Source organism: Meleagris gallopavo, chromosome Z (genome assembly GCF_905368555.1).
Source record: "Meleagris gallopavo chromosome Z, MGAL_WU_HG_1.1, whole genome shotgun sequence".
NCBI classification, from domain to species: Eukaryota; Metazoa; Chordata; class Aves; order Galliformes; family Phasianidae; genus Meleagris; species Meleagris gallopavo.
In genome coordinates this window covers 71,865,185-71,876,993 of record NC_139435.1, presented here as the reverse complement: position 1 = coordinate 71,876,993, position 11,809 = coordinate 71,865,185, and the positions used below count along the sequence as shown (strand labels likewise).

At 38.3% G+C, this 11,809-nt stretch overlaps 1 protein-coding gene across 1 annotated transcript in view; it reads right to left on the bottom strand.

Annotated features, from left to right (window-relative positions):
- Positions 1–1,457: 1,457 nt before the first annotated feature.
- The window catches only part of DTWD2 (DTW motif tRNA-uridine aminocarboxypropyltransferase 2), a 72,370-nt gene continuing 62,018 nt past the window's right edge, over positions 1,458–11,809 (bottom strand). Inside the window, exon 6 of the mRNA XM_085213544.1 lies at positions 1,458–10,555. Within this exon, the coding sequence (XP_085069670.1) occupies positions 10,385–10,555 (171 nt within the window). The 3' untranslated portion in view covers positions 1,458–10,384. The remainder of the gene's footprint in view (positions 10,556–11,809) is intronic.

The window sequence follows — 11,809 nt, the reverse complement described above, 5'->3', positions numbered from 1 at the left end:
ACAGGCTGGTGAATGGCTTGAGAGCAGCCCTGAGGAGAAGGATTTGGGAGTGTCGGTTGATGAAAGACTCAACATGAGCTGGCAGTGTGTGCTTGCAGACAAGAAGGCCAACCACCATGTCCCGGGTTGCATCAAGAGAAGTGCGCCCAGCAGGCTGAGGGAGGTGATTCTGCCCCTCTGTTCTGCTCTCGTGAGGCCCCACCTGCAGTACTGCGTCCAGCTGTGGGGCCTCAACACAAGAAGGACATGGAGCTGCTGGAGCAGGTCCAGAGGAGGGCCATGAAGATGATCAGAGGGCTGGAGCACCTCTTCTACAAGAACAGGCTGAAGGAGCTGGGGCTCTTCAGCCTGGAGAAGAGAAAGCTCCAAGGGGAACTTCTAGCGGCCTGCCAGTACCTGAAGGGGCCTTCAGGAAAGCTGAGGAGGGACTTTTTATAATGGCATACAGTGATAGGATGAAGGGAAATTCTTTCCTGTGCGAGTGGTGAGACACTGGAAACAGGTTTCCCAGAAAGGTTATGAATGTTCCCTCCCTGGAAGCACTCAAGGCCAGGCTGGATGGGGCTGTGAGCAACCTGGAGGGATTTGTCCCTGCCTATAGCAGGGGGTTGGAACTAGGTGGTCTTAAAGGTCCCTTCCAACCCAAACCATTCTATGATTCTATGGTTCTATGATTCAGTGATTATATAGAATCATTAAAATATTTTTTGTCAAACTCAGTAGGTTTCATTCAAATCTGTTATATTGTACTGTATAGCAATAAAGCACATTGGTAAAGACGAAGGCAGCATGCAAACGTTATATGCAGTTCTGCCATTGTTAAAGTTGCCAAGTAGAAATTATCTGCTAGATCAGAAGCAGCTAGCTGTTAAGATTTGGAGCAATGGCAAAATAGTGTAAAGCACTGTTCCAATTAGTTACCTTAGATGTATAGTTGAACAGATTTTAGGTTAAAAACTTTAAGACTTAAAACAAAAAAGAATTCTTAAGATGTGTCAGTAAGTGTAAATTTCCTCAGCGTTACTAATTAGATATTTGATTGTTGAGGTGCTTTTTCTCCACTGGACTGTAGTCACATTCCAGATTTGTGCCACATTTCTTTCATGTTGCACTGTAGTTGGCAGAAAGCTACTTCAGAGCTGCTGTATAATGTAGATGTAAGTCACTTTCCCTTTCTCTTTGCAGCTACCTCAAAAGATTCAAGCTCTTGTTTCTGCATAAGCTCTCCAGGTATTATATTGAGCTTTTGAATGCCACTGCACTCGAACATATTTGCAGCTCTGGGATGTTGAAACAAATTTACACAGTGCAGTGAAGTCCGTATTCCAGTGTAAAAATGCACAATGACAGTATGGCAAAAGCTAAAGGAGTAGTCAGGCACAGTCACTTCAGAGGACCAACTCTAGCCCTGCTAGCCAGCAATAATGAAACAGAAAAACAAGACAAATAAAACTGAGGCTTTTTTGGACAACAAATATATTTGTTTGATAATCACTAAATTAAAATTCAACATTTGGTATTTGCTACGCATTTATTATAAGAGCTACCAGGTTACTGGATTTCTATCAAAGTTTTCTCTTCCTGTTCACAGTATTTAATACACACACATATACGCACACAGTTTAACTCTTCAGGAGGCAAAGGAACGTGAAATGCAGTACCTGCTCCTTCCCTGCAGTTTTTCCAGACCAACATGTAAAATTTTGACAGCACGTGTTCTTTTGAAAGCCAGTTCAACTTGCCTGAGGATTGAAGCCTGGTGAAACTTCAGGCAACAGTGACCATCCAAGTAGCTGTATCTTAGAAGAAACCATTTGTGACAGCTTCAGAAGAGATGCTGTTTCAGATTCAGTCCTCCTGCAGCCCTGGCTACCTGACAGGACAGAACCTATTAATACTTAAACATCAGCTTTAAGAGGATCATACATTTTACATAGGATGCTTTGGCTTCAACATGATTTCTTCATTGAGTCATTGGACAGTGAGGCACTTGCTTCTCTCTTATCTGAATAATTCATGAGGCATTCCCCTGTAGAAATCATCAACTTGGCTGGAAAAATCAGTCAGCAGAACAATCTTGTCATATTTTATTTTTTCCCCTTTATTAAGTTCCAATGCTAACCAAAAGGACTACATTCCACACCCCTTACCCCACCCCAAAACAAAAAAAATATTGTGTGAAGCACTTACTCATGGATGCCTATTACCTGCCATGTATCAGAGACAGCATCTTGGGTTAAAAATTGTGAAATCTGTTCTGCAGAATGCAAAGTTTCTAAAAATTAGTGAGTAAATATCAACTGATTTACACAAATAGAATTTTTTTGTAAATAGGTAAATACCCACCAAATACCTACTTCTAGTCAATAGGGATTTTCTCAAAATAAAGGAATATGATAGTAATATGATAATAACTCTAGAAAAACCTATAAAATTAAAGAAGCTCTGCCATTGCCATTGAATAGACACAGTGATCTGGAGCCAGAAATGTTCTCCATCCTTTATAAGCAAAGAAATCAAAGACATCTATAAACTTAGTTAATTCAGTCTACATTAGAACTTCACCCAAACCTTTGCAAAGGCAAAGTTCATACCACTGCAAAGTGCAGGAAAGGACCTTGCTCTAGAATTGAAGCAGAATATTAAGGCAAAGACTGACCCCAGCTTTCTGAAAGTTTAAAGCATTCACAATGTATTTCTTCTGACTCGAAAGTGCCAGAAAGTCAGAGAAGATGCAAATCATGGGGTTTATGCTCTCAGATTCTGCAATAAACCTGTCTCTACATCTAAACTTTTCTTTAACAGTTATTTTCCAGTTCATAAATTCACCTGCACCCACCTTAAAAAGCAAACAAACAAAGCCTAACATGCACAACTCCCTCTCTCCATACTTCAGTACCACTTTAAATTAGGTATCATTTTCTCACACACATGCTATGAATACAACAGTAAGTCAGAGCAGTTTATGTTTATGGTGAACAGTGTTACCAGGGAGGGTATGCTTCTCTGGATTCCTTTCTAAAAACACCTAACTTCCTTTTGCTGCATAGCCCTTAAAAACTTAAAGGAAGGCATCCCAAAGAAGGCTTAAAGTCAGCCATCCACCCTTTTGATCATACAGTGATAATATAGATAGTGTCACAACCACTCTGATACGTACAACAGTCATGCCCCTTTCCCTCCCTCTCTGAAGTGACACATGCCTCCATCCAGAGATGTAGAACTGGAACTGTTCTTCATTCTGTGCAGCACAAGGGCTGTGACTTTCCTTGAGTCTTCTGAAAGGCACATAAATGCAGAGCTCCCATTACTTGTTCTTAGGCAAGATACAAAATCTGGTCCTTAAAAGCTCGCTTTAATACTTTATCTTTTGACAAATATTGATTTTTAATTTTTTTTCATCTCAAGTAAACCTCTAGTGAATAGTAACTGCAACAGACATTTATATTCAAACTCTGTTCTTCTACCTCCTATCAACAGCACATAATGCCCCAACATTGACAGAACAGCTCTGCAAAATGTCTACAGTGAAAATGGGGTCAAAAAGAAACCATGTCTGCTGTCTAAAGAAAGAGGAGGGAATGATTCAGTTCTGCAGGAAGAGGTATAAGCTCATTTTGACCTGCTGAAGAATGTGAAACTCTAGCTGATCACAGCGAGGCTATCAATATGAATCCTGGAGGAAAGAGCAGTTGTCTGTTGGAGAGAGACAGATGAATAAAGAAAAACAGAACAACAAGCTGGCAATTGTTTCAAATTCAACTGAAACACACACTTTGTCTACTAAAAAATGCATGCTCAGAGAGAGAATTACTCTGAACAAAGAAAGGGCTAAAAATGTGCTGAATATTTTTGGCTAATATCTGACTACTACTACCTTCCATTAAAAAAAAAACATAGCTGGTTAGTGACTGGGACTTGAGCAGAAGGAGAAGAGATCAGTTGAATGAATGGTTGTGTGAATGGTGCTGTGCTCAGAGCTTTGGATATTATGGACATACCTTTGAAAGACTGGGAGTCTTGATATATGATAGGATGCCACTGACCAGGAAGGCCTTGTTCTGGGAAGCAAGCTGGTTGAGCTGATTAATGGACCTTTAAATAACAGCTGTGATGGGAAGAGGATGTGCATCTGAGTAACAGAGAAGAAAGAACCAGGGAACAATGTCACTGTAGAAAGCAGCAGGGGAAAACCTCTGATTTGTCCCAAAGGAACTTTTGGGGGATCCTTAAGAAGGTAAGACAATTGACAGCCCAGCTGAAGTGCCTCAACACTAAGACACACAGAATGGGGAAATAAGAGGAGGAGATGGAAGCCAGGGTGCAATCTGTAGCTAGGGCCTAACTGCTATCACAGAAAAATGGTGGGACAAGTCACACAAATGGAATACTATGACTGAGAGCCACAAGCATTTTAGAAGGGATAGACTAGGGAGGAGGGATGAGGGAGTTACCCTCTACGTTTAAGAAACAGACAGATTGTGAATAGCCGCCTCTGAGAAAAGCCACCATCAGCTTGAGAGTTTGTGAGCTAAAATTAGGGACTAGAACAATAAAAAACATCTGGTGATCAGCAACACAGCAAGCTGTAAGCAATCCAGGAGGTCCTGGATTAGAGGGCTGGAGCATCTCCCCTATGAAGAGAAGCTGCATGAGCTGGGTTTGTTCATCCTGAGAAGAGAAGGCTCAGGGGAGACGTTATTGCACTCTACAACTTCCTAAGGGGAAAACTGATGAGAAGGGCTTTCTGAGTATTACAATCCAGAATGAAGCAGAACAAGTAATAAGATGGAAGTTCTGCATAATTTTATTGTGCTCCAGTGGAAAAAAAAAAGTCTACTCTGTAAGTATTTATAGTGAAAAAGAAAATTCTCATAACTTTTCTAGGTAAAATTCTAACAGGGTATTGTTCCACCTAAATATAGTATTTTTCCCATTGTTTATTCCACATTTGGTACATCTAGTAACGACTTAAAACATCCTACTGAATTCCAGCACCGAAAAAAATAGGATATTTGATTTTGTATAAAATTCAAGTTCCTCAAAGGTTTATTTCAAGCATAATGAAGTACCATAATTGATAAATTAATTTTCTACAACATCACTTTTGCTCAATGCCTACTGTTAATAGCTATGGAGAAGGGTCAAACTCAGATTTCAGCTCTGCAAATGCTGAATTATAATGAGTACATAACCAATTTCTCTACACATCCACTTAAGAAAAAAAATAAATAAATTCCATTAGTCTCCTCTAGCCATCTGCTGTATTTTCAAATACTCATGCAAACATCTACAGCAAAGAGAAGACAAGGAGATAGAAACACTGACCTTTCCTTAATAGAAAGTTATTCTTTTTTTCAAAAGTGATTTAAAAGCTGGTGATTATTTATAACTACTTATGCATTCATACTGAAAACATATTATGTGTATTCACATACATGCATTTACTTATGCAAATAAAGTGATTAATGTATTATTAATTTGCCAAATATTTTAAGTTGCTCTGTTCCACTAACACACAAGGGAAAAGACTTGACTTAATATGTTTTAAAACATTTTTATAAGCTCTCTGATACACATCTTTATTGAGGGTTAGCCTTAAATTCAAACCCAGACAACTTAGTTGCAGTATTCATACAGCAGGCAAATTCCTAGTTTCAGCTCAAACATGTTACCTGTCCTTACAGACACAGCAGGCCACAGCATGGCATATGGTCTGCTGCAACTACTGAGGTTTTTAATTATTGCTTATATGGGCAGAGAGAGCTTTTCAAAGCTACTTCCAGCTGAGCGTCTGCTCCCTCTTACAGCCGTGACAGAAGATGTGCAATATGCAGGCAAGCACAGACCCAGATCAAGTGGGATGTATGCAACACCCTCAGCTGTTAACTGTGCTGCAAGCACTGCAGGCATATATGTACAATAGCAATTTTTCTGCGGTTTAGCAATAAAAAAACCTTTTCACACAGAAAAGAGATAGGCACCAAATAGGTCTAAAGAAGGCTTCTGTGCATCTTAGAACATTAAGACAAAACAGTCACCTGGGATATACTCTGCAAATGAGCCAAACTGTTGGGATAACACCAAGCCAGAGTGATGAATTGAGGTCTGTATCAGCTAGCCTGTAAATTACAAGCAACTTTAATCTTAGGCCCTTAACTAACTTCTTAAAGCACAGTACTTTCCCTTCTTTCTGCCTTTTTGATTCCCTGCCACCTGTCCCCGACTACAAAAGCAGCAGCACTCAGGACATGAACTGCTAGGAGTTTGGATGGACTGTCACAAGGGACACAAGGAACAAACTCATTAGCTGCAGGTACATGGAACTTCCTAACACACATGTTTTACAGAAGGGAGATGAGAATAGAGCTTGCTTTTTTTGTACTTGAACAGAAGAATTTGAGAAGGAAAGGGCATGGGTGCCACAGGATATTTGGATTATTATTGCCAGCAGGACGCTGAGCTGGAGAAGAAGTGTTTGGGGGATGATGCTCATTGGAACAGGCTGCCAAGGAGGTTGTGGATGCCCCATCCTTGGAGGCATTCAAGGCCAGGCTGGATGTGGCTCTGGGCAGCCTGGTCTGCTGGTTGGTGACCCTGCACATAGCAGGGGGTTGAAACTCGATGATCACTGCGGTCCTTTGCAACCCAGGCCATTCTATGAGTCTGTGATTCTATGACTGAGTATGGGAAGATGTGCATGATGGTGGGATAGCAAACAGGAGCAGCCACTTGTGTAGAAAGACAGGAGAGCTCTGAAACTGAAAAGCTTGAAAGACACTGCTGAAAAAAATCAGTCTTGCTGCAGACTTTAACAGAAAACAAAGGAACCCTTTTTTGAAATGGCACAGAAAAAGCCACATCTATTCATCAGCTGAATGGAAGATTCTAAAAAGGCACAACATAAGATTTGGTTTACATCCTTGTGATACTAGAATATGCAAACAAATTCAATTCTGTAGAGAAACAGTAGCACATGACCACAGCAAATTAGATTTTTTATAGCTTTGAAGCAGAAACAAATACATAATTTATTAACGTTTGAGTATATAGGCATAATAAACACAAACCTCAAGAGAAAAACATGAACTGCTACCCTTTTCTAAAAGTTCAGCATTTAATTACATTTCAAAATACACAGGAAGGTTGTGGAAAACAATGCATCATGAACAGTCTTTTATCTAAAACTGCAGCTGAGGAGGAAATCCATGCCTAAAAATAGTTTTCCTCAGTTTTGGAGTCAGTTGAAAAGTTTTGAAGAAACTTATTTGAAGAAAAATAAAGCAGTAAATAATTTCTTCATAATTCTGTAACACCATCTTCCAAAACCATTTATGCTTGTCCTGCACACCTCTTAACTGTTCATTTGAACACTTGATAAACATAAGGATTTTCTTATGTTCTCGATTTGAAAGATTTCTAGCTTTACCTATTTTTTTTTTTTTTAATCTTATGGACTACTTACAGACAATGAAAATACACAGATTTAATAATACCCACCTTTGCAGACTTTTTACATGTGCCCCAAAGGCTGCTATCTACAACACAGATTATCCTAAGCAGAACACAAGAGGCAAACAGAAGGCAGATTTCATTATGGTAGGAGCATTCAGAAGCACAAAGAGGACAAGAACAAAGAAACAAACATCAGAAGTAAATGCTTTCCTTTTTTTTTAATCAATATCTTGTTAGACTGCTGGTTTTGATTCATTAATCTTTTGGTAAGTGGAAAAATGAAACAGATTGACCATTACAGAAAACAAACAAACAAACAAACAAAAAACCCTGCAAATTAAACTCATTCTAATGAAATTGCTTGCAAAGTGTGCTGCTTCATCAAGCACAACTTTCATCAAGGAGTTTGGACTAGAGTACCCATTTCTTTGAAGTAATGTGCTTAGAGCTTTACTCCAAATTCAAAACACCTGAAATTTCCTAAACTTCTACTACTGCTATTTTTTTCTATTGCATGTTTTTAAGGCCAGACAAGTTCCACCAAAAAGAAAGAAGCAAACAAAGTGTGGCACTTTGTGTTCAATAGATTCAAGCAAATCTGAAATTGAGCTTCATATTAGTATTTGTGTTGCATCTAAGTGATCACTACATTATAGCTGTGACAGGGCATACAGAAAACTTAAATAAAATGTCTGGAGGTTTGCAGTGAATAATTTTTTATTTCTTCAGCAACTGTTGCACTGTGCACTGCAACAAGGGGAACTAGCAATTAAAGGCTTCCATGAATCCAGCATTAGATCCACAGATCCTGCTAACTACTGAAAAGTAAGCTGTGCAGAACTTACCCTTTGCTGAAAAACATGAAAAATCTGAATTCAGAGATTGTATGCATAATGCAGGATTATAACTCAATTAAGACAACTGTTTCTCTGATCTTACAATTCTAAGGATCTTGCAGATGTCTGTGAAACCCATGTGTAGAACAAGTATCTTTCTGTTCTCTATAACATAAGCACTCATTCTGTTGAAAGATACACTTAGACTTCTCTGTACAAAAACAGTCTGTGCAATGTAGGTCAAAAGGTACACTGTTGTTCTAAAGGAGTTTAAAATAAGGGGAACAAAATCAACATATACAATAAATATCTTACCTATATGTCAGTATGGCAGTAAGAATAAATCCTAACTGCTAATCTTGTTTCCTTTATAAATGCTCAGACCCAAGAGCATGGGGAAAAGGGATTCCCAGCTACGTCAGCCCAAAACTAGAGGCAGTGTCTCACACACACAAGTTGTACAAGTTCTGATTCCACACGAGCATAGAGATTTCTGCACTGTGCTTCTCCTGCAGGAATAAACACACCCTTCCTCTGCCCCAAGAGTTCATCCACAAGATCATTCATCACTTGTGACTGTTTTGCTTCAGATGTGTCAAAACTAATTCAGGTTTACTGATATTAGAAGCAAATAGAGCACTTACATAGAACAGAAGAGGGCAAGGTTATACAAATTTCACTAGCACAGCCAGACAAATTGAATTGTTAATCCATGGCTACACAAAAGGTCACTGTTAGCTTAGGGTTAACCAGAGCTTCTTAGCTTATCTCTGACCTGGTTTTGACCTCTCTTGTTAATTGTAGAAGTGTTTTCAGTTCAATTGGTGAGTTGTGTTTACATCTCCCACTTGCAGAGTTTTTTTCACTTGCTTTTGAAAAATTAGAAGCAAAATATCTTTCCCTTGTCAAAAACTAATTAGTATACAGTTATCTCCATGTTGTTACCTTGAGTGGAATAGACAGTAAAATAAAGAGTAAGCAACTTCACCCGTTTCATGATGGAGGCATTTATGAAGAATGGAACTTTAAAATCTTTTCAACTTTTTTTTTTTTTCCTCCAGATCATAAGCCATTAATTCACAAAGCTTGTAAAAATACTCAAATTCTCTGCTTCTAGCAGGTTTTTTTAGAAGGAAGTGCACAGATATCACTGGTAAAAGAGATAACTAGTCAAAGAGCGCATAGAAACTTACTGGATTTGCAAACATGTTAGTAGGTTGTACCCAGAAATAACCGTTTGTCATTCCATCATACTTCTGAATGGGCTGTCCACACAGGACTTGTTTAACTCCTTTACTGTCCCAATAGCTATTTGTAAGGGTATGGATATGATGTATATTGCTGGCCCGAAGCAAAAATGTCCCCTTCGTTCCTTTCTGCAGAAAAAAAACTTTAGTTTTAGCACCTGAGTTATAATCCAAAAAATGATTTTCTACATTGACTTTATTGTTTTGTCTAGTTTGTTGTTGTTGTTTGACCAGAAGGGTTCAGGTTCACATAAAAATATGTGGACTTAATTTTAACAACTAAGTTTAAGAGACAAACTAAATCTGGTGGCCTTGTAAAATACACATTCATTTTAAAAAGGGACAAAATATAAATCTCATCACTGAAAAGAACTGTCCAAAAAACATGACTTACACGTGGCGACCTAAATAACATAAGGAATTAATCTTTGAAAACCTTCAAAAATTAGATTCTGAAATTAAAGTAACCAAGATTCCATATACTTCTAAATTTTGAAGTCTTCCCAGTCCGTTACACTGATATTCTGTTTTGTGATCAAACTTTTCCAAAAGAAATCGAACAGCTACTATTCATCCAAGAGATAACATAAATCTAAACCAAGCTCCAAATTTTCATTTTTTTTTTTTTTTTTTTCTAAAGGAAATTAGGATAATCTTCAATCATCTGAACAAAGGAATAAAAAAGCTTCTCCATTACTGTTCATCTTATTGGAGGTAAACTCTTTTTAACTATGAAGGGCCTCCAAATTGCTTTGTTACAGTACGCACAACTCCTTGGATTCAATTCAGATCCATATTCATTGGCAAGCTGCAAATACATCCCACTGTACGGTAGGTACAATTTTCCTATATTTTTACATTATTTAACAAAAGTTCCATTCTTCTAAGTTTGCGCTTATTCTTTGGCATTGGCTTGTCATATAAGCCATTTTTAAGAAGATGCTCCTTGCTGTGGTGGATCTGGGCTCCATGCTGAAGCTGGAAAGAGCACAAAGCTTGAAGAGGACGTAGTATGGTCTGCAGAAAAAAATGGAAGAGAGGGAGAAGGAAGAGATGAAAAAAAAAACAATCTTTTCAATCTTCTAGTAGGCTATCTTAGAAACATCATTTATTCAAGGTTTTTTATTCAAGAACTACTTTAAAAAAAAGATGAACTACAACCGTTGGAGCCACAGAGAACATCTGTGATTACGGGGAAAAAAAGCCACACATCCACCTACCTGCTACAGTTCCTTACTCCTTCCTTTTACACACAGACTCTCATCTCCAGTTCCAGCCACATTCTTTAACTTGACCTTAGCAACCGACTACAATCACTGCTGTGACTCAGCCAAATTGTAATAATAATAATAATAAAAAGTAGCAGTAAAGAAACTGCTTGTGATTGCATGAAAATAACTTGAGGCAGGGTTTCAGAAAGCAGTCTTGTGATCAAGGTAGCTAGACTGCTGTACTAGGGACTAGACTGCATCGCTGCTTCTGCTTAGGAATACTATGCAGGATTAATGAAGCAACTTAAAGCCGACTTAACTCAAATGGTTACTAACTGTGCATTCTTCATTTTCTGGTTTTCTGGGTCTGGCTCTTAACTACTACTAGATCTGTTTCAAAAGGCTTACTAAATTGATATTATTGTCACCCAAAAAAGAACGTTACCTCTTTCATCACAGACTAGTGTGATCTAAACTCGCAAGGAAAAGGCTAATGTCCAATTAGCTTCCTTTGACCTAGGATAAACTTTAAATTAAGCACTGTTACACCCAAATTCTTCAAATGACACCTAAGTGTTGTGAGCACAAAGACACAAGCCAGTGGGTTGCATTCCATGCCTGCAGAAGTGCAGGAGGTCAGTAGGAAAGACTCACAAAAGCATTTCTCTCCAAGTTAGCTGTAACATCTGTAGTCTACAAGCTAGCTTCTGCAAAGGAAAACTTATTATTTTCCATGAACTAAAATACTTAATTGTCTACGTCAAACCAGATCAGCTATTGGGTTCTTTTTTTTTGAGAGTTACAGAACACCTTGTTGCTCTTTGACTTCAGAAGATCATATTTACCTATTTTAAAAGATCACGATTATTAGACTTCAGTAAATATTTTGAGACTAGCTACAACTAACTTAAACAACTTGAGAATGACCAGCAGTCATTCTCAAAGACTTTTATCAGCTCAGTAATTTTAAACTGAGATCGTAACTGAACTTAAAGGCAGTTAAGTACTTGAATATACTAATTAAGAAGAATAGAAACTTACTGAAGCCAACTGGCAAATT